Source organism: Myotis yumanensis, unplaced genomic scaffold (genome assembly GCF_028538775.1).
Source record: "Myotis yumanensis isolate MYYU_CA2020_CCGP unplaced genomic scaffold, mMyoYum1.0.hap1 SCAF_12, whole genome shotgun sequence".
NCBI lineage: Eukaryota > Metazoa > Chordata > Mammalia > Chiroptera > Vespertilionidae > Myotis > Myotis yumanensis.
The window spans coordinates 45,915,365-45,933,336 of NW_027223763.1; the positions used below are offsets into that span (position 1 = coordinate 45,915,365).

Sequence of the window (17,972 nt, forward strand, 5' to 3'; positions counted from 1 at the left end):
TTAACTCGCAGGAGTAGAAATGTCTCATCTACTATAAATATGTATGACTTTACAGTAATTTGTTAGAAATACGGTCTGTATAGGAAACATTTTTCATAAGCAGTGGACACTGAAGAGAAGCATGCCTTGCAACAACAAGAAGGAACATGCTTAACAGGAAGTCTCTGTTTTGCTTGCTTGGCACCAGGGAAAAGGTATTATTAGGACACAGGACTTATTCTCGGGTCCCAAGGGCAGACCGTGTCACCAGGAACTGGAACCCATCCAGAAGCAGTGCCACCAGGCTCTGCTGCCTCCCCACTGCCCCCCTTTCTCTGGGTTCTGTGGTCGCTGCTGGTGCCATCAGGTTGGCCAGGGTTGCATATTAAGATCATGGTCACGGGGGGTGTTTGGAGGTCAGTTCTCAGAGCAAGGGAGGGACACTAGGAAGACCTACAGTTGAAAATGTGTCTCTTAGACACAACACATACGTATTGTGTCGTAAAATCAGCTAACGAATGGTAGATTTCACTGTCCTAGACTGCAAGTGCCCTGGAGAGTTTTCCAACAATACCAGTCCTACAATAAAGTTTTAATAACAACACATCCTTGTTGATAAAAGGGAAACGTGGGTGATTGTGGAGGAAAACGGCTCTACTTTAGCTTATTGACACTCTTCTCCATCCGATGGCAGTACACATTACCATTTAAAAGATACATATATATATATTTTTATTTCAGAGAGGAAGAGCGAGGGAGAGATAGCAACATCAATGATGAGAGAGAGAATCATCGATAGGCTGCCTCCTGCACGCCCCCTACTGGGGATAGAGCCCCCATCCTGGGCATGTGCCCTGATTGGGACTCAACCATGACCTCCTAGTTCATAGGTTGATGCTCAACTGCAAAGCCACACTGAGGAGGCACATCACCATATGTATTTTTACTTGAGTTTTCTGCCTAAGCCAGGACTCTTGCCCCCTTCCCAGTGCATTCCAGCACAGTGTACATGGTGACCTTATAAAAAGAGGCATCGCCAAAATACATGGTAAAGGAGGAGGGTTTGAATTTGGGTGGTGGACACACACTGCAATATACAGATCATATATCATAGAAGTGTATACTTGAAACCTATGTAATCCTATTCACCAATGCCATCCCAATACATTTAAGTTTAAAAAATAAAAAATATGGGGGGAAAAGAACACATATGTAATACCTTAATCAACAAGGAAAGAAAAAATAACAATAAAAAATATATATGTGTCAGATCTTGTCACTCCCCTGTTTAAAGCCCATCAATGGCTTTCCATTGCCCTTAAAACTGACACGTGCAGTGTGGTGAATGGAGCGCTGCCGGGTCTGCCCGTCCCACCCTCTGCCTCTCTGCTCTCCTCTCCCAGTGTTCTCTGCTCACTTAGGTTTAAGTCCCACACACCCTTTTTTTTTTTTCCTTTTTCAGTTCCTCAGTCTCACCAGGCTCTTTTTTACTCCTCAGGGCTTTGTACATATTCTCTCCACTTCCTGGTATCTTGTCCTCTCCTCTCCCAAACTTTCATTCTTCATGGGCTGCCTTTTGCTCATTTTTTTAGGTTTTAGCTAAACTGTTACTTTTTCAGGGAGGTCACAACCCCTGACATTGGAAACCTGTTAGCTGGCAATTTTTTCCCTGGAGGGCCAGATCTCAAGTATTTTCACCTTTGCAGGCCAAAAGGTCTCTGTCACACCTACTCAGCTTTGCCCATGTAGCATGAAAGGAGCCATAGACAAAGCAGTGAGCATGGCTGTGTCCCAATAAAATTTTACTTACAAAAACAGCCAGCACGCCAGGGCTGAAGTTTGACCAACTCTTCTCTCATCTAAAGAAGGTAGTAATGTGTTGCTGTAAGTTCTCTCATAGCAACTTGGTATCTTTTTAGTACTTATCACAATCTATGATAACCCATTTTGAAGGCAAGGATTCTGTTTTGCTTCTCACTATACACATGCCTAGCATTGTGCTTGGCACAGAGTAGAGGCTCAATAAGTATTTGAATGACTCTTAAATGCCCTAAATTAACAACTTTATATGCTTACTAAGTAAGGATTTAGGAAATAAAACATATACATGTATGTGTGTATAGCATATGTAATGCACTCTTTATGAGTTTTGTATATATTTTTCTTTTTCCATTATATACTCACTGCTTTGGAGTGGATATTCACTCATTCATTCCACAGTTACTTATTGTTTATGATGCACAGGGAATTATATGAAAAGCAGAGTTATACTGGATCCTGCAAGAAGACAGCAGTAATACTGTCTTCTTGTTTTGCATTTTTGGGTTCAGGGCTGAGCTGTATCGGGCCTCAGGAAAGTTTGAGCTACTTGATCGTATTCTGCCAAAATTGAGAGCGACTAACCACCGCGTGCTGCTTTTCTGCCAGATGACGTCTCTCATGACCATCATGGAGGATTACTTTGCTTTTCGGAACTTCCTTTACCTGCGCCTTGATGGTGAGTACGTGAGGAACTAGGCTGGGAAGCCCTGCTCCTGAGAGGACAGGAATGACGGGCACTTAGATCCAATCTCCTCGGAAAAGGGGGGGTGAGACTGTTGAAGAATTAACTAACAGGGTGGGTGCGGCTTTACTAGATACCAATTTTCATACCCTCAAGCTCAAAATAAGCTGAAATCCCTTGCACAGCTGTTTATCCCCCCCACACAAGCCAATACAAGTGAGCTAGAGTCATTTACTGGTATAAGTTCCACCATTAAACTAAACTGAAATAAAATTTAAAAGCCCTCCTTGCTCTTAGGATTATCTATTTCCTTTGCACCATATGGAATATTTTTATAAGCTGTTAGCTTTTTGTGTTAGGGCATGTTTTAAGGGGATAAAGGCTATGTCTCCTTTGTTCAGTAATACCGAAATAGTTCAGTTAAGATTATATTTCATTATCATTAAAGCTTCTCTCTTTTTCTAAGCAGAATATATCTATATGTTACATTAAGAGATAGGTTTCCATTGTTTCCTGGATTTTGCAAACTATCCCATATAATAAAGAGCTAATATGGCAATTAGACCGGACGGGCAGAACGACCTTCTGGAACGAGCAGTGGGCAGGGGAGTGTGGGGCCCACGAATTTCATGCATCGGGCCACTAGTGTAAAATATTTCCCGGATACTAGGAGAGAACTTTAAAGACCATGTCCTAAAAAATTAGTAAGAAAATATGAATGAAAGAAAGTATGAATTTAGGGATATATGATTTCTATATCAGCCCCAGTACTTTAGAGATGAAACATACTATATTTTTCATACTATAGCAGGGGCTAAGACTTTCAAAGAGTGGTAAGTGGGAATAACTAATTTACAGCCAGGATGGTGTAAATCCCCGAAGAATACATTATTACTAATACCAATTTTCATCCAGTGCAATAAACAAGTTATTGTTAAATGTTAACTTAGTTTATGTTTCATTGAAAGGTTTTGTTTTATTTTTATCCTCCCTTTGCCATGAATTAGACATAGCTGGATATATACCAAACCTCAGACTTGCCATACTTGAATTTTTATTTAATTTACTTTATTTTAAATATATTTTTACTTATTACAGAGAGGAAGGGAGGAGGAGAGAGAGATAGAAACATCAATGATGAGAGAGAATCATTGAGTGGCTGCCTCCTGAACGTCCCATACTGAGGATTGAGCCCGCAGCCAAGGCATGTGCCCTGACCAGGAATCGAACCATAACCTCATAATCTAACCTGGTTCATAGGTCAGTGCTTAACCACTGAGCCACACTAGCCGAGCCATACTTGAGGGTTTTCTTTTTTAAAATATATTTTATTGATTTTTTACAGAGAGGAAGGGAGAGGAAAGAGAGTTAGAAACATCCATGAGAGAGAAACATCCATCAGCTGCCTCCTGCACACCCCCTACTGGGGGTGCAACCAAGGTACATGCCCTTGACCGGAATCGAACCTGGGACTCTTCAGTCCACAGGTTGACGCTCTAGCCACTGAGCCAAACTGGTCAGGGCCATGATTTTTTACAGAGAGAAAGGGAGAGGGATAGAGAGCTAGAAACATCGATGAGAGAAACATCGATCAGCTGCCTCCCGCACACTCCCCACCGGTGATGTGCCCGCAACCAAGGCACATGCCCTTGACCGGAATCGAACCGGGGACCCTTGAGTCCACAAGCTGACACTCTATCCACTGAGCCAAACTGGTCAGGGTGTAAATGAATTCTCTTTATGATCTCCCTCTTAGGGTATTTTTAAAAAATGAATTATACCTCTGATAGACTTGATTTTTAAAAATCTTTTTACCTCTCTCCTCCAATGTCACTAACAACAGATGAACGGTTAAGTAAATGTTAATTTTGAATTCAGGACATAGTTACATCCTCCACAGTCTGTCTCTTTTGGCAACACTCCTGCATTGTCTTGTCCTCAGCCCAGATCCCTCCCTCCCTCTGTGGGAGAGGTCAGCTCTCCTTCACCACTCTCCTCTGAAAGCAAACCTTCCTCCATTGTGCTCAGGGGAGGGGCAGCCCAGCCCCCTGTCCCCCCCTCTCTGCCCCCCACAGGTGTCCTAGATGACTTGTTTACCAGTCTGTGGCTTTTTGTTTTGAATCTCAGCTCCCTGAGGATAGCAACCCTGGAATGTTGAAGTCTGTGAAATTGACCAGAAATGATTTCCTTGAAACAAATCTCTCTCCTGTTTTCTCCCCAGTCTCAGAGAGTATCTTTATAGTCTGTTGGTTGCTGTCCTTATTGTTACTACTAGCAACAGTCCTAAGAGCTAACATGTATGGAATGCCTCCTCCATGTGGGATGGCAGGCCACGCACCGCTAGTGCACTGTTAATGTAATTTTCTCAGCCAGCCAGCTACATTTGTCCCGTTTACGGAGGTATTACCATGATCCCCATTTAACAGATGAGAAAGGAAAGGTTTTAGAGAGATGAGTTAATGGTGAAACCAGGTTCTGACTTAGAGCTCGCTGCCTCCAAATTAGCTGCTTTAACAGATCCAGTGAGATACAGCCATTTCTGAAAATGTAGGCTGCTGCCCTCTCAGCAGCATTTGAAGGATGATTTTGAACTGAATCAAAAAAGTTTGATTGCCGAAACCGGTTTGGCTCAGAGGATAGAGCATCGGCCTGCGGACTGAGGGGTCCCAGGTTCGATTCCGGCCAGGGGCGTGTACCTGGGTTGTGGGCACATCCCCAGTAGATGTTTAGGAGGCAGCTGATCGATGTTTCTCTCTCATCGATGTTTCTGACTCTCTATCTCTCTCCCTTCCTTCTGTAAAAAATCAATAAAATATATTTTTTAAAAAAAGTTTGATTGATTGATTGATTGATTGAAAATAACCAGTCACCAGAGATACAAGATGAATGAGCCACTCACGGTTCCTGCTGCCAAACCCCTTACCATTAGGTTGGAGGAGACAAGTCAGCAAGTTCCATCAAGCATCAGAGATGGATTGAGAATGCAGACAGATTTCCACCCACACGAAACAGCAGCCATGTGTTTTGGGGGTGGAGAGCATGGTAGGCAGACAGTCAATATACACAGGAATAAATTAGTGCCCGTGCTTCCACTGCACCACTTCCACCCACCACCCTCTTCACCCAATTGTTCCAAAAACTTCAGATTTTCATTGCCAAATTTGATGTCTCTGATTTTTGACCTCAGGAAAGAAAAGAAAAAAAACCACTTGATGACAGCTCAGCAGATTTTTCTGCAAAGATTGTGGTTGCATGAATAGATTTTAGCTACTATTCCATTATAGTCTGTTTTCACTGGAAATGATTTTTGAGTGAAAGCAAGTGGTGAAGTTACATCCTAGAAGGCCGAATTTTCCCAAAGCACTTGACACTCAGATAAAATTAGTAATCATGAAAGCCTGGCAGTATGTTCCTCCTGGCAAATTCTGCAGTTCTCAACACAATTGCCCTTGGTATTAATTGTATTCTTGGTAATGTGCTACATCAAAGTCCAGAAGAACCTGGGCCGGATGCACATTAAATCCTGTGCCACCTACAAGGAGCATTTATTTGCCTGTGGATAAATCCTGACAAGGTAGTTTGAATCTCCCTGAGCAATATCCCAAAGATTGCTGATGATCAGCAAAGATCTTGACTTGGGGAACCTTTGACTAATGGATATGGTAATAAAAAATGCCATAGCTTTGCATGAAAAGTGATTTAATCGTATTTTCCCTTGGCTTTATAACTTGTCAAGTTCCCAGCTATTTTATATAGTTTAAATATATATCAGATATGTGGTCGGTCTGTTTGCTTGAGGTATTTGTCATGAGACCTGAAAACTCCTTTTATCAAATAATTTTGATAGTCCTTTTGTTTTTCAGTGCTTTATTTTTGCATTTAGGGTTATTTCATCCCAAGTAAGCATATCCACTAATTAATCTTTTTTTTTTAATCCTCACCAGAGGATATGTTTTTATTGATTTTAGAGAAAGAGGAAGGGAGAAAGAAAGAGAGAAAAAAACATTGATGTGAGAGAGAAACATCGATTGGTTGCCTCTTGTACACAGCCTCTGACCAGGGATCGAACCCTCAGCTTTTTGGTATACAGAGCCATGCTCCAAGCAACTTAGGCAGGGTTCTACTAATTAATCTTAATGCATGTGAACATTAACTGATTAATTTTTAGTGGATCAAAACTGGACTTCTCCCCTGAGTACATAGACGCACAGTTTTTGTACTCTGCTATCAGAAAACAGTTCTCTCTGGGAACTCCTTTCCGAATTTTAGAAGCATCTTTTCAGTTTCTGTGGCTGATTATTTACGTAAAGCAGAGGATAAATATGTGAACCATTACTTCATGTGAGTAATTTTTCAAAAACGATTGTCGCTGGAAAGATGATGGTGGCGAAAAGGTTTCATGGTAGAACAGATCTTCCATGAGCACCGTGAACAAGTAGTTCCCCATGAACAAGTAGTTCTGAAAATAAAAGAAAAACGAGCCCCACGTGTTTGAAACCTCGTTCAACAAAGCACATTTCGTGATTCTCCCCTAAATTCTAAGTTCTTAACAGTTCTTTGTTGCAGAATTTGACCAGGTCACTAAACTTGAAATCTAATTTAGAAAGTAAAATGAGCTCTAAAGAATGTGGCTTCAGTGAGAGCCCGCCCCCCCCCCCCCCCCCACCACCACCACCTCAAAGCCACATCTGCTGTATGCAAGGAATCGGCTCTTTCTCCCTCCTCAGGAGGATACTTATTACTTTTATTAATATGAAAAACAGATCCCCCCGTGTTTGGGAACTTGACCCTCATAGTAACTTGATTCCATTAACCATAGTCACTGAGCTGTTTTAATCCTCTGAAATAAATTTGCTAGTATAGTTTCATCCTTAAGAAAAGAACACCATGCAGAAATAATGTTTGTATAGCAGGCAGTTAGGGACTATCATGTAACGTGCATATATATTTTCCAACAGCCTCAGGCCTTTTTTCAAAACTCCGCAGCTCCACTTCTCTGCTGAAATATGTTCAGGTAGAATATGTAGATTTCTTTCCCTTCCCCAGTGCAGTTCAGGTAAATACATCACAAACCCAAGGCATATGATTGAGTGGCTGTTTCGGGACACCAATATGGTGCCTTGGCATCTGAAAAGTGAGCGCCTTAGCCTGCGGTTGGGACGCTCCGCTTACTCACTATTTTGGAATCTCCTCAGACACCACGGGTGAGCCATCGCCAGGTGTGTCACATGCGGCTCTGTTGGGCTGAGTTTGGCGTCCTTTGAACTGTCAACATGAGAAACAGACTGAGAGATTCCTTCTTCCCCCCACCCCCCTTTTAATTATTGTGGCTTCAAGCCTTGCTACAAGGATAAAAATAGTCCCTCCACATTTTATGTGTTTACCAGCCAGATCGTGCTCAGTAGCAGTCCACGTGGTGACAGTGTAGTAGCGATTGATTTTCCTTTTGTTTCCATTCTCTTGGCGTAAACAAGACCTCACACTAATGCCTATCGGCAAAGTTTCTTTAAGCCATCATAATAATCGGTTTTTGCTTTAAGCCATCATAATAATCGTTTTTTGCTCTGTGTGTGTGTTTTAAAATATATTTGGTGGTGTTAAGCACAGAAACATATCCAGAAAATGTTTTCGTTGGGTTTTAGGTTAGCATAAGAATATTGTACAACCGGTTAAGTTGCAGAGGTGCCCAGTCCAAAATGTTTAAATTCTTTCAGCATTTTGGAACTATGGGTGATAGACAAAGTGTTCCTTCTTAATGTGAGAGAAGTCTCTTTCGATCGCTCTATTATTTTTCTTTTCTTTCTTTCTTGCAAAATTTTCAAAGTTCCTTTCAAACATACAAAAACCTCGGGGATTACCTCACCAATGCTGAGAGGAGTCTGAGTCTATTTCTCAAGGAAGCAGGCCTTTTTGTCTTGCTCTGTGCCATGTTCAGACAGGAGTTAATTGGCAAATTTATTTTTCTTATCCCCTCAGGCACCACCAAGTCTGAAGATCGTGCTGCTTTGCTGAAGAAATTCAATGAACCTGGGTCCCAGTATTTCATTTTCTTGCTGAGCACAAGAGCGGGAGGCCTGGGCTTAAACCTCCAGGCTGCCGACACCGTGGTCATCTTTGACAGCGACTGGAATCCTCATCAGGTCTGCGTGTCCCTGACTTAGCTGCCCAGCCTCCCCCCCTGGAGAGGAGCTAAAAGACCAGCCGTTTCATCACTCACATTGGTGGGGCAGAGCAAAGTTTTACACAGTGGGTCATGTTTGCAGAGGGAAAACAGCCCCGCACGTTATTACGGCTGTTTTCTTATCTCCCTTGGAGCATATGGAGATGTCTTATTCATACCTTGGATAGAGCTCAAATTTGGGGTAGAAATACTTAGTTTCTGCTTCGTTTTTAACCTCATTTCCTGGGATGGCCACTGAGCGAACTACTTGGTTGGTGAAGGATAAATCAAAAGTGATCCAAAGTAAAAACAACACAGGAGCAACTCACATGGCTTGGCCCTTACTCCGCGCCAGCCTTGCTCCATTCAGCCTTCACACAGCCGTGTGAGATGGTGACTGTTACTATTCGCTTCCTCACAGTCAAGAAAAATGAGTTTCAGGAAGTGTAGGTCAAACATTGCATATATGACAGACAAGTTTATAGTCTGTGTTTTGCTTAAAATCATCATCAAAAAATATTCTGTGGAGCAGCAACTATGAAGTTCTTCTAGCCGGTAGGTTTAGAGTTAACCTTTGGTGATTAATAAATCATTGACTGGGTCCCTTGTGGCCCTGGGTTAGTAAATTATGCTGGGAGTTGTGCACCTGCCCGTAAGATAATTGGGTGAATGCTGTTCATCAGGCTTGATTCATATTGGAACCAATGTTAACTCAAAATAGTAAAAAGGGACACTGTGACTCCCACATATGAGTATGAATTCTACCTCAGCTTCACCCGGGCTCCTCTCTGCACCTTGGTTACCTCAATGGTAAATATGCAGAAAAATACTGCTTTACTGGGTTGCTGTGACAATTGGGCGGAAAAGGCTTGTGGCAGAAGTTTGGGGCAGGAAGGTGGGGTTCATGGGTGCATTAGAATTAAGAGGGAGATTTTACAAAAGCATACATGCCTGCTTCCCATTCCCTGCTTCCCCAATTTTGAAGGTGCTTCCCACCCATACAGACTCCATGGACTTTTCTATACATCCAGATGCTCCCAGGAGAGTCTGGCATAGGTTTTCTCACACAGCTGACAAGCACTGATTTACAGAATAAACCAGTGGTTCCAAACCTCAGGGTGGCCACCAACCCTGACCCTTGCCTACGCCACCTGTCACTCTCTTTAGGTGACTACAGTGGAATTGCTATTAAATTTTTCTGACCTTGAAGAGGGTTCTAAATCTTCAGGAAATATTTTGATGTAGTTTTACATCCCACACTGCATTACAGAGCATCGGTAGAATTCGTATTTGTGTGAGAGCTCTGCAGTTCTCCTGTGGACCATTGTGAATTCAGCATCTGTTCCACAAACACTTTCTGAGTGGCTGCTGTGGCCCAGGTGCTGAGCTAGCTGGGTGTCTAGGGGAAGGAATTTGTGATTTCTCTCTTCCCGGGTGCTCAGTGTGGTTGGATGCTTAGATTCCCCTCCTTGCTGCCGCCTGAATCTTCATTGAGAAACAGTAACTTGTCTGTAGGTGAATGGAGAGTTCACTAGATTTTATCTTCTGAGGTAAACATTTCTATGGCATCTCAGTTGTCCACTTTCGTTGGCACAGTGCTAATTCTAAGACCCAAAGGAAATCACTTTCTGGAAATGCTAATTTACCATGAGAAAGGATGCTGGGACATATATGCCTGCCTCTCTTTCTCTCTCTCTCTCTCTTTCTCTCTCTCTCTCTCTCTCTCTCTCTCTCTGCCTCTCCCTCTTTTCACACATAAATACACACACACACACACACACACACACACACACACACACTTTCATGACCAGCACCTAAAGGTGGAACTCCAGAATCAAAGTAAATTACATGAACACCAAACAGTTGACTTTTAAATGTATATGAATTAAAACACAGGGCCCCAAATTTTGGGAGGTCTAATTTACCACAAGTTTATCACATTGGGCCGCATATTTCTGGAAGTATTTCTATCTGCCATGGGTGGATTCATTTCTACCTGGTTTGGTCAGGTTGGCTGACCGGATTTTTCTTATCTATCACTTATGGTTTGGGCAAACCATTCTTTTTTTTATTTTATTTTTGGAAATCAGTGATGTTAGAGTGATATAGATGAGTGCTAATTTCTTTTATTTAAAGGGTAAGAACTAATTAAGCAACAACTCTATCAGAAACTGAGGCACCTACGTAGCATATCAGAAATATTGAATCATCCATTCAATAATTACAACACTTATTTCCTTGTCACCATGTCCTCCCCACCCCTGGCGTTCTGGCTCAGGGACTTACAGGCTTACGTTGCATAAACTTCTTCAGCCTAGAAATACTAATTTTTGCCACTTTCCAAACTGATAGATGGCCTTAAACAACAAAGAAACAGCACTCTCCCAGAAACTGTGAGGCACTTAGCACTGCCACCATCACAAAAGAAAAACAAAACTAATCGCAATAAGCAGCCGATAATGTAAGACCTTTTTACGCTGTCTGAAGGCGTCCCACACCCTCTGCTTCCTCACCTGCCACTTTCTCCTGCCAGCTGCATCCACTGTTTTGTGGTTTACCCACTTCTTCTAGGACAGGGGTCAAAACTGTGACCCACGGGCTGAGTCTGGCCCGCCACCTGTATTTGTACGACCTGCAAACAAAGGATGATTTTCACATTTGAAAATATAAAGTAAAATTGGAAAAAAGCAGCCAGGCTTTTGGTGAGAACAGTTGCCCAGTGTTTGCTCTGGGCCCAGACAGCCTGGACTGGTTCCTCCTGGGCTCCTGGTGGAAGTGGTTTCTGACCCTGTTCTGCGAGACGGTCAAGAGGTTGATGACATAAAACCTGCCATCTTGGCTCCTGCTTAGCTGCTCTGGTGACGACGTGTTAGAGAGACGATTGAACTAAAGGCTTGAAAATGAAGTTTAGGGATTTTTTCCCTCCTCTGGATTTTAATTATCTACCTCACTTTCTCCTCTTTGGAAAATAATGGAATTTGGATGAGTCCCAGCTGCGTTCATGGTTCAGATGTCCAATATTTATAGTAACTTACTCAAATATTCTGAGGAAAAACTTTTGCCTAATTAGTCACTTGACTGTACAGGTCCCAGCAGCAAAGACAGGGCTCCTGGGCAGACCCTGGCCCACTGTCTCCTTGTGCCGCACGGGTGACAGGAAACTCGTCTGGTTGAGAGGATGGGCTTACAGCTGTGGAGCATCAGCTCTGTGCACAATCAGTGCCAGGGACGCAGGATACCGGGATCAGACCTTTGCCCTAAAGATGTATAAGGGTCTGATGGGGACCCCATGAAACAACTAATTCGAATTTCCCCAGAGGCCATCCCTGGGACCAGAATGAATGAAACTGATACACCAAGTTTTTATTGTGTAGCCTTAAAACCAGGCAACTCTGCTTTACAGTTTTATGAAGGATTTTATTTAAAGATTTCATTAAAACCTTTTTCTTTTCTTTTTAAAAAATATTTGTATTGATTTTAGAGAGGAAGGGAGAGGAGGAGAAGGAGGAGGAGGGAGAGAGAGAGAGAAAGAGAGAGAGAGAGAGAGAGAGAGAGAGAGAGAAAGAAACATCAATGATGAGAGAGAATCATTGATCAGCTGCCACACTGGGAATCTAGCCGCAACCCGGTGTGTTCCCTGACCGGGAATTGAACCTCGACCTCCTGGTTCATAGGTTGATGTTGAACCACTGAGCCATGCTGGCTGGGCAAAACCTTTTTATTATTAGAAGACTAATAGATGTTTAAAGCAGAAAAAAAACACAGGAAAATAAAATGAAGAACATTTAATAACACCTATAATTTTATTACCCAGAGATATAAACATTAATTGGCTTGTTGGTGTTTGCCCTTCCTGCCTTTTCTTGGTATAATATGCACATATAAGGTCATCGTACACACACTCACATTTAACTTGTTTTCATATATACCTTATGTCATTAAATCTACTACAATATAGTTTTCATGATACTATGTTGGTACATGCATATAGTCAAAAACTATAATTTATTTAATCTGTTATCATTGAATGTTTCCTTAATTCTGCTTTCTTTAAAAAAACATTAGTAATAGATAATGCTGAGAAGTCCATCCTTATTTGTACAACTTTGTTCCCGATCCATGATTATTTTCTTAGGACAGGTTTCCAGAAGTGAACTTTCTGGGTTAGGGGCCATACCCAGTTTTAGCACTTTTGATACATAGTGCCAACTATCTATCCCCAAAAAGTTTATCAAAAAGTAGTACCAGTTTACTAGTCTACTAGGAATCCTTTTCACTCCCCAAACTAAATTTTGAGTCTTTGACAGAATTAGATCCCAGGAATTTGCTACATGAGCAATTACTGTATATATAATGTATGTATGTATGTATGTTTATGTATGTATAACTCAGTGATTTTTAAAAATATATATTTTTATTGATATCAGAGAGGAAGGGAGAGGGAGAGAGAGATAGAAACATAAATGATGAGAGACAATCGTTGATCAGCTGCCTTCTGCACGCCCCCTGCTGGGGATCGAGTCAGGCATGTGCCCTGACCAGGATTCGAACGGTGACCTCCATCCAGTTCATAGGTCGACGCTCAATCACTCAGCCATGCCAGCTGGACTCAGTGATGTTTTAACACCTCACAGGTGATTCCTGCAACTTAAAGTTAGTTGTAGGTAACATCAGATTTACTGTTGTTTTGGTTTATTTTTTAGTTAGGGATTAATTTTGATGGTGAACCTGGGGACAGATAAAAACAACCCGAGACCTGGATTTCAAAGCCTGAGGAGTATTTCGGTTGGCTTGGCTAATTTCAACCCGGGTTCCCTCAACTAGGAATGAGGGCCTTGAATCGTTCCAAAGAAGATAGCTTGTATATTTTAAAAATGAAAGCAAAATCTTCCATTAGTGAAGGTGGAGTCAAGTGAGCCTCCCATAGTTCCCTCCCGGTACGTGAGTGGTTTGCTTGGCTCATCCGGGCACCTGGCCCTCACGGCGCCCTGTTCTCGCCCGCAGGACCTGCAAGCCCAGGACCGAGCCCACCGCATCGGCCAGCAGAACGAGGTGCGGGTGCTGAGACTCTGCACCGTGAACAGCGTGGAGGAAAAGATCCTGGCTGCCGCCAAGTACAAGCTCAACGTGGATCAGAAGGTGATCCAGGCGGGCATGTTCGACCAGAAGTCTTCAAGCCACGAGCGCAGGGCGTTCCTGCAGGCCATCTTGGAGCATGAGGAGGAGAATGAGGTATTAGAGCCACCTTCATGAAATCAAACAGTGGCTTTGGTGTCCGACGATTAGGAGTAGCCTCTGTGTTCTTGAAAGAACTTCCTGGGCCGGCGTTAATGAAAAGGAATAAATTAGCTGCTGTCTTCCATCCCCAGCACAGAAAGCCTATGTGAGTTTTCCAAGTGTTTTAAAAGCAGTTGCCACAGGCACCTCAAGGCTTGGCCGCCCCGAGATGCTTCCCCGGTTTCTCCCGGGAGGTGTGGCCAGCATGCCTATTGCACTGCCAGTGCTGCTTGCTGCAGGGCAGGTGAGGAGACTGCAGAGGCCACTGTCAAGGACAGACCCTGCTGATGAGACAAGAGGCCGCAGGGAGGGGCCCTCCTTGCCTTTCCCTCCGCCATCCTGCAGAGCCCTCGGTCTCTTGTCTCTTGACGAGAGATCACAGCACTCCCGTCGTTTGTAGGACAAACCCTCCCAGCCTTTGGGAAGATAGGACCTGACCTGGTTTAGGGAGAATGCAGGTTGCCTGGAGCTTGGCAGGGAGATGTTGATCTTTCCCAGCCCTGAGTGGGGCGCAGTGTGGAGCCTGGAGTGGCCATCCATGCCTCTCGCTTCTCTGTGAGCAGCCTGAGGGGCTCCACACGCCTGCCAGGCGATCAGCGTGCCGGACACGTTACCATTTTCTGGGTGGCCTGTGTCGGATGTGAAGGCGTTCGGGGACACAAAGAGACGGCGGACAAAGGCTCTGGTCCTGAGTGTCTGAGGCAGCGTGGGCTGCCATCTCTGCCGCTGACAGGCTATGCATTACTAGGGCACAAGGAGCCCAGGAAGAGTTATTGCCCACTTCCCTTTGGGTTTGTTCTCCGGGAGGGTCCGGCCACTGCGGGCAGGCTTCTTGCCAGTTTACAAGGGGAGTTTTTCATCTGGGCGCGGGGACGTGCAAGCCCCCCATCTACAGGCAGTGGAAGGCCAGCGTGGTTCTGGGAAAGGGGTGAGCAGAGCCGGACATCCCTTCTCCAGAAGTTACATGCACCGACTCTGTACTGAGTCCCAGCCCACCCCCAGCTCATCTGTGTCTTTGTCAGATGAAGTGGAATATTTGGACACATTGACTGTAATCAATCTAAAGATAAACTAGAATAGACGATTTTTCAAAACATCCTTTTTTTACTCGATTGAATTGCATTCATTTCTAACGCAGTGCATAAAATGTTATCTTGGGAGCCCACAGTCATCTCATTTAAGCTGTTGGCACACTCGCACTCTTTCTAGGTGAAAATGCCTCTTTTTAAGAAATTGGATGTTCAAAATTCTGGGTTGCCCTCTTTCTTCCCTCTGCTGCTACTCCCCATTCGGTTTTTAACAAGCTCACTCAGCATGTGATAAAAATAATTTTGTATGGTTACCTTCCATAGGATATGCCCAACTTTTAAAACCATTGTTTTAAAAGTGTAGCAGTCATAGCATAGCATTTCTAAAAGCTCGGGAACTTCCGGTTTCTGAGGAATTTGCAGAGATCATGTTCCTTTGTTTAACACAATATAACATGAAAATGTTAGCTCTTAAATAATTGCCTTTTCTAATTCATTTCAATTGTTTTAATTAAGTATAGTTTTATAGGGGTTTTGTTATTCAGTTGTCCTATTCACAAATCTCACCGTTAGCGTAATAATGCCCACTGAGATACACTGACTAAACATACCGTAAAAGGCTAGATACTTGCATATATGTGGTTTTTATGGTCTTGCTCTGTGCCTAGTCTCAAAAGTTTCACATACTCATGTTTTTGTAAGGCTTTGAAAATGAGCATTTATATTTGGGATAAGGTGAATAGGGTTAAAAGAATTAACGTTAGGCACTTTTTCTTGTGGCTTTCCTTATTTAAATCTCTGTGATGTAAATGTCACACCCATTTTGCAAATGAGGTCATTGAGGCGGGGAGACGTTAAGTAATTTGTTTTAAAAGTAAGGGAATCAAGATTCACGCCCAAGAGAACCGGTATTTCTTACAGTTCTCCCTGAATAGGTTTTGGCCTGGGAAGAGGGTTTGAATAACTTGGAAAATACTGTTGGCAAGTACTGCACCCAGTGACCCTTCTCTTTCCTTTCTGGCCTGAGAAACGGGACCCCTGTGGCCTGTGGGACAGATTCTCCTCACCCGTTTGTACCTCGCTGCAGTCATCGCCCTCTCTCCCTAAGCCTGTGAAATCATTCTGTTTCTCAACCCCAGGAAGAAGATGAAGTACCGGACGATGAGACTCTGAACCAAATGATCGCTCGACGAGAAGAAGAATTTGATCTTTTTATGGTAATATTATAGAAAACCCTGGAAACAGCTGCCCCCTTTTCTACGGACACCAGGTGTCTGGGGCCTGCGTGCCCTGGCGGAGTTGCATATCTGAAGCCTGTGCCTCTCCTTCAGTTCACAGGCTGCTTGCTGGCTGGGATTAGCCTGCCGGCCATATTTTGTTTGGCCCACGCACTGTTTTTTATAATTTTGAACTTGTTGCCAACATAAAAAAAGAATCCTGATTTCTGGCTTCTCTTTTAAAAAAAAAAATGAGAGTGGGCAATACCAGGCCCGCATCCCCATAGAGACAGTCGACTGGAAGCTGAGCACAGACCCTCACCCCCAGGTCATTTCTAATGGGGGGGCTGGGTAGCATCCTCCTGGAAACCTGCCCTCCTCCCAGGGCAGGATTTACAGCTCTCCCCTAGCTGTCTCCATACAGGAGCAAAACAAACATGCTCCCTGTGGGTGGGGGTGGGAGGACAGCAACTAGAACAACAAGATCGTGCCTCTTATTATTGAGAGCAAATGGGAACCTCCCAGGTGCGCATCAAGGTGTAGCCTTCATGTAAAGACCAAAATTGGTTGGATTTTATTGGTACAAAGTAGATGTAAAGAACCTTGACATTTGAGGATTTAACAGCTGTGGCTTCAGCCTTGATGTTTCATCTAATTTTGCTGACACCTGAATTTGATTTATGAGTGTGGCCTGCTACAAGATCAGTATGGGTGGGAGAAGTCCCTTGGCCATAGAAGGGAGGCTCTCCAGAGTAATCTTTTATTACCTTCTAAGGCTTTTGCTATAACGAGTTTATTTACCTCTGTTTATCCTCAATGCTCAAGACATCAGGTAGTTACTGGATAAATATTTATTGAATGAGTGGCGGCATTTGCAACATGGCGGGCCTTGTGAAGAAGTCAGTATGGATCAGGATATACAAAGTTGCGAGGCTCCCCCTCCAGCACCTTCCAAATTTGTAACAGTTAGCCTGATTGTGGAGTGAGTGAATCCATCTAAACTCTAATTCTGGCTTTTGAATGGAGCAGAGCCCCCAAATCAGAAGTCCCTTGGGTCTCAGACAGGTAATTTGCATAAGCGAAGCAAGTGGACTGGGGCGAGTGGATGGTGTGCACCGGAGCTGCCTGGTCTGAGGGCACAGAGCTGCAAACCCATGAAGCTAGAAATTCCGTTTTTAAGAGGCGCTGGAAATCTGGACTTTTATATGTAATCTCTGGATTTCAAAATGTTTGCAGCTAAATTCATTTTTTTATTATTATATAACACTGCAGGCCAAACAAAACACGACTGTGGGCCAAATATGACCCACAGGGTTTGCAATCTCCGCCTTGTTAGCCTAGACAGTCTGAGCAGGGGCTCCAGCTGTGTGGAGGCTCAGGTTATTTTTGAGACCTGGTGTTTTCTGTCTAGGGAACAATGATTATGTCCACACATCATGATTCAAGATGAAAGACATTCCGTTCTTTCTCGGGAAACTTTTAGGTAGCCATGGGAATAACTCCTAACCTGGGATGTGCACATTTCCCCTCTTCTAAATGAACCACCCTACCCAGGTTGGGCCATTTTGGAGAGAACTGACACAAAAAAAGAGGCATTAACAGCATGGTCAACATGGGATGCTCATAAAACCTAAATGTCTTAGCTAGCATTGTTGGTCACCACCCTTATAGATTGTATCTATTTAGGTAAAGTAGCGATACACACAGGAAATAGACGTCTTTTCTCCCCTGGAGGGGCTTATTGAAATGTAGATTACTGGGAACCCTGAGGTGGGAAGCCCTTTACTTCCCTGGCTGGTCACTGACGG

General features: G+C 43.5%; 1 protein-coding gene across 3 annotated transcripts in view; it reads left to right on the forward strand.

Moving 5' to 3' along the window:
- The window catches only part of SMARCA2 (SWI/SNF related BAF chromatin remodeling complex subunit ATPase 2), a 168,203-nt gene that overhangs the window by 86,225 nt on the left and 64,006 nt on the right, over positions 1–17,972 (forward strand). For all 3 annotated transcript variants that reach the window (XM_070431563.1, XM_070431561.1, XM_070431562.1), the window contains exons 23-26: positions 2,310–2,476; positions 8,459–8,622; positions 13,647–13,874; positions 16,087–16,164. In XM_070431563.1, coding sequence (XP_070287664.1) covers positions 2,310–2,476; positions 8,459–8,622; positions 13,647–13,874; positions 16,087–16,164 — 637 coding nt within the window. The remainder of the gene's footprint in view (positions 1–2,309; positions 2,477–8,458; positions 8,623–13,646; positions 13,875–16,086; positions 16,165–17,972) is intronic.